This window comes from Asparagus officinalis, chromosome 7 (genome assembly GCF_001876935.1).
Source record: "Asparagus officinalis chromosome 7, Aspof.V1, whole genome shotgun sequence".
NCBI classification, from domain to species: domain Eukaryota; kingdom Viridiplantae; phylum Streptophyta; class Magnoliopsida; order Asparagales; family Asparagaceae; genus Asparagus; species Asparagus officinalis.
The window spans coordinates 117,511,665-117,517,297 of record NC_033800.1 but is presented as its reverse complement, the minus strand read 5'-3'; the positions used below and the strand labels follow the sequence as shown (position 1 = coordinate 117,517,297).

General features: G+C 32.4%; 1 protein-coding gene across 1 annotated transcript; it reads right to left on the bottom strand.

The window, feature by feature from the left end:
- On the bottom strand, positions 7-4,238 carry LOC109849904 (mitochondrial import receptor subunit TOM5 homolog). The gene is made up of 2 exons (XM_020419787.1): positions 4,069-4,238; positions 7-103 (listed from the first exon to the last, which is right to left on the bottom strand). The coding sequence occupies exons 1-2, from the start codon at positions 4,159-4,161 to the stop codon at positions 26-28; spliced, it is 171 nt and encodes a 56-aa protein (XP_020275376.1). The 5' UTR covers positions 4,162-4,238; the 3' UTR covers positions 7-25.

Below are 5,633 nucleotides of genomic sequence, written 5' to 3'. Positions count from 1 at the left end.
CTCAAGACATCAGTAATTCCTATCTTTATATAGCCATTAGCTCCCCAAAATTGCGCATGAAAAATATGGAGCCAGCAAACAGCCCAAATGCACGCAGCGACTTCTGTAAAAAGAACAAAAGGAATTTTTTTAATTATTCACATAATATCAACCGGACCGAAAATATGAAATATAATTTCAGTATACAATGCAACTAACTACTATATGCAAGTGTAAGAAAAGAAAATGTTGCTTAAGAAATGTCTTCTAATATATCATGTTGTGAACTTGCAATGCCTGCAAATATAGATGTACAAGTCTATCATCGAATATGCATAAAGTATCACAAAAATAAGAAAGTTTGTTCAGAGATAGTTTCCAACAATTAATTTTTATTCTTCACACACTAAAGTTACCCCTAAGTGCTACTTGGATTGACAAAAAACAAAAATACATATTGAGCTTATAGTTATAGCACGTAACTCATATGGAAAAAAAGGAGCCAAATCTTTTTTTACATGCTAAATGGAGTAGAAATCAAAAGTACATATATATGAAGTATTACCAAACATGGTTGCATGCTGACAAACGGTACGCATACATGATAGATTTCCTCTTCAAAATACCAACGCGCCCATAAATATTCCAAATCTTATTTACACTTGTTCTTCAAGATACCAATGGTAAGATACTAATATCGGTAATGCAGCTTCCATTTTACAACAAATGCCCTATGATATGTAGAATGTTTTACCCGGTAAAAAAAATGGCATGTTCAAGATACCTGGATATGGCGTGTGCCCATCCATTTTTGACAGTTCAAATTTGAAAACTACAGTTCACCTCAAAAACTAAACATAAGACAGTTGCTGCGTGCCATCTTGACAAAAATTAATTATTTTATTGACGCTTTTACTTCAAATAGGTTATTCCATATATCAATAGCAACAACTACGAATATAATGAGTCGAAACTACATCTATTATGGCGATAAATAAAACAAAGTTGTTTCCTACTGACTAGATTTTGGACAATTGCCATCTAAGACCAATGACCATGTAATACTGGAAGTGCATTGCACCTCACAAGCACCTAAATTTGTCGTGACCACCCAAAAAGAAGAATATGAACATAAAAGACAGAAAAAAAAAATATTCTTAAAACAGGAAAGATGTCAAATAAAACTTCATAGGAAAACATTAAACAGTTAATGACATAATTTGTGTTCTTGTTCCTCCATATTCTTAATTAAGCTAAAAGTGTCACTTCAATATTTAGCCAGGGGCTAAATTACCGTAACCTAGTAATTTGATGTAATCCCTTTAATTTCAAATCACTTTGTCCATTGTAAAGCAACTTTGAAAGTTTTTACAGGCTTGTTGTTTTCGTCAGACTTGATTAACATGGCAAAGTTCAAGAAATAAAAGTTCCTTTATAAAATCTCCTATTTTCTAGGGCATGTGGGATTAAGATCAATAGAGAAAATCGATTGTGTTTGGCCACTTGCAATGGAGGCCAGGGCAGCAATGCACCATTTAGTAGAATTATTGTAATTAATGTAGCATGGGGAACTTGGTTGAAAGCGGTTGAGAATGATATGATATTGTTAATTTAAAGGAGATACACCTGAACAGAACTGAATCGAAGAAGAATATTCAACTAGTGAACCCTAAATATTTAGGATAATGGCTTTGTTGTTGCTACTACTGTTGCTGCATGTATCGAGATGCTAAAGGTTCCAACTTCTAACTAAGGAGGTAGTTACATGGTATATAGGCGAATGACATGCCAAATAGCAGGTGTCGATCAAGATATTAAATATTAATTAAATATTGAGGCACTTATAGTGGACAAAAACTATGTATTGTGCACATATATACTAACAAACTTAGTGTAATGAATATCCTAATTAACATTTATCATTCAAATTATAACATCTAATTTCAATGTTTTAAAATGGGTAATTATATAATCTTTTGTAACATTGACTAATATAAATATTTTTTAAAGAAGGTATATTAACAGTACAGGACCAACAAATAATACAGTAAGAATTCCTAATAATATAACTTATATAAGGAAAAAATAGAAAGATTAATAAAGAAATAAATTTCAAATCTATTACAATTCATTTGCAAAATTCCATGTCAGGACAATTCAGGCAATATGTTGGATTATATGTTGGACCAAACCTTACATGTGAGGGACATCGACCGAAAATGATATGAACTATATCTACCCCGTGTGGTAACATTAAGACCTAAAATGATATGTTGGAAGACAAAATGTGGCATGTTGATAACATTTAAAACAATGGATATACAATCAAAGTTAGATAATGTAAGCTCTTGACATATTATACTGTGTAGGGCTGGGTTCTTTTTACTTCACGCACAATCTCTTATACAGATCACCAATGAGGCCCCTAGTTACTTCTATGTTTGCCATCTGAAAATGGGGAAACTTATGACATGTGAATACTAGGTCATGAAGAAAGAAAGAGAAGAGGAGTAGACTATTGTGATTGCAAATCACATTACCGCTTCAAACCTATCATCCAGCAGATAATGGGGAATGAGAATGTCTCGTGTGACTTAAAAAGGTAATGCAACAAGAAAATAGAGGGAAAACAAAATTGGGGTTCTTTTTATAATGTTTTAGACTACTTGTAAAATTTCTAATTTGGATCACTTACATGCATAACTGTATTTGTAGATATGGTAGGTATATGAACTACTTATATAGTGAAAAATAGTGAAAAGCTAGAAACATTATTGCAAAAAAGTACAGGACAAATAGAAGATTTAAAGAAAGAATAATGAGCTGTAACAAACCAGTTATGCAATGTGTGGCCACAAAGAATCTTACTAAGATTAAAATGATGGTGGAAAGATAAAAATCATGCAACCTTTTTAAGTCCACATTAATTAAGATTGCTTAATTTCCCATTTATGTAGTTACATTTCCGGATTCAATTAACTTTTATTTTGTTGGATACCTTTTGCTATGTAGACTTTATCTTTATTATATTGTATCATGCAAGAACTGAAGGATTATTGATGAAAATCCTCCTCATTTATTAAGGATTGCATCTTTTTTTTTTACTTGTATTACTTTAACCGATATTCAACTTATCATTTACTTGATTCATCTATTGACCTTCTTTAATTAAAAAAGAATACATAATTTTTATTGTCAAACGTCAAAAAATAGTGGTCTGTGCTATGCATTATGGAACATTACAACATTGATCATTATAATTTCAATTTCTAAATTTTCTATAACCAATTCCTGCTCTTTTTTCTAATATTGATTGGCATGAAAGTTGAGTATAGGCACAAACAAGTCTATATTACCTAAACATGGCCAAAAGTACTTTAAAGTTCATAGTTTTGCTTAGCAGATTTCGGAAGGTTTTATGATAGAAAACTCATCCTCCAGCAAGGCACCCGATTTGACAAAAAAATCAAAACAAGAAAAGGAAATATCTAATAACCATGCAGCAAAAGTTAGAAGTGAAATTCAGCAAAACTTTCTGCATATCAAATGATATAACTTTGTACCCAAGTTTGTAAATATAAATTTCAGAAGAGGCTAAGGAGTAAAAATACATTGTGTTAGTAATACCAGAACTGTTGTGACATCAACAGCCATGAGATGATGTATGAAAAGGAAAAACAAATCCCATGAAAATGTAAGTGCAACTAAATAGGTAGCTTTTTGAAGCAAGAAGCATCCTTCTTATCAACTATAAATTTAATTTGTAATACAGTTTGATCCCAAAAAAAATCATTTATTATTTGAGATGCAAATTGTCGCCCAAAATATTTCTTTACTGCGATTCACCAAAGTTTTGATATATTTCCCCGAAGACAAAGAAATTAAAGAACTTTACTTCACACACAAAAATCGGCAGTCACTCACCCATCAAATTCAGAACCCTAAAATTACCAAACCCTACCAGAGACTGATCATAAAGAAATTCAACCAACAGCTAATATAAACAAAAACCAAAGAACAATCAACAGTAAATACCCAATCAATCGAATTCCGCACTGTGTTATTACGAAAGAAGGTTAAGATGAATACCGCGTTAACAGCCCACTTCTCTTCGTCGTTGATCTGAGAGTTCCAGAGATCTTTGACCGCCTCCACGGCTCCAGCGGGTTTCGATTTCGCCATTGCTACTGAGAAATTTTTTATGCTGTGTTTGGGAGTTTACTAACTGTTCGTTTATTTCCTAAAAACCAAGAAATGGAAATGGAAAAGGTGGAAATCTCAAAATAATCCATTTCTTCCATTTCCATCCCTAAAACTCACCCACAACATCCAATAAAATATTATTTTCATCCAACAACTCATCCATATCATCTAATAAAATATTATTTTTATCTAACCACTCATCCATTACATCTAATAAAATATTATTTTCATCTAACAATTCATCCACCATATCTAATAAAATATTATTTTCATCTAACAACTCATCCATCACATCTAATAAAATATTATTTTCATCCAAACATCACTCAACTCATCTCTTTTCATCATTTTAAATCACTCACATCCTCGAATAAAAAAATTATAACAATTCACCTCATCTCATTAACATTTTATTTCTTTGTTTTCATCCCAAAAAGTTGTGAAAATATTTTTCTTAATCTTTCTTCACATCACCCAATAATACAATGACAACTCATCTCATCTCATTTCATTTCTTATTTTTAAGAATGAACCAAACAAAAGAAAACAACAAAACTACAGGAAATAGGTTTCTTATAATTCATTTTCTTATTTTTTTCGCCAACCGAACAACATCAAAACTAGTTTTCTTAAAAAATCACTCACATCATCCAATAATAATGTGACAACTCATCTCATCTCATCTCTATTTCTTTGATTTCCTTTTTTTTAAGCCAACCAAACAATTCAAAAACTCATTTTTCTTAGAAATAGTTTTCTATTTCTTTGATTTCCCATTCTTTTAAGGCAAACGAACAGGCCCTAAAGGGAAGGGAAGGAAAGTGAAGGGAGGAAAGGTAAACAACGGGAAGGGAAGGGAAAGGAAGCTAAGGGAATTGTAATATGTTGTTTGGGAGTTGAACCGGGGGAATGAAGGTGAAAGGAAGAAAATATATGTAAATTTACATAAATAACTTTATACTAATAACACATCAGTCCTTTTATTTGTTTTGATGGGGATAAGAATGTTATTACACCCCTTTGATCCTTATTTACCCTCTCTTCCGTCAAATCGGGGGTGGGGGGGGCGAAGAAAACCAAGCATTTACCCTTCCGTTCCCCTTACTTCTTCCTCTCTACCCTCCTTAAAAAAAACTCCCAAACAAGATGAAAGCTGCATTTTTCTTCCTCTCCCCCTCTCTACCCTCCATCCAAACAGGGATTTGAGGGCTAAGGGTTTTTTGGTTCTCTCGTGTGGAGCGAATGGTTCAGAGAAAATAAACAGGCCAAATAGCACTGAAGTACCTTCTTGTTTCACCAACTTCGCGCTTACTTACTCTCACTCCTAGTAGATTTTAAAATTAGCACATTCATCCCCTTCCATCGTGCAAATATAAAAATTTTCACTCTAACTTTCCTAATTGGCACTCACACGCTAATTGATTTAAGGAAAAATTTGCAAAATAAACCTA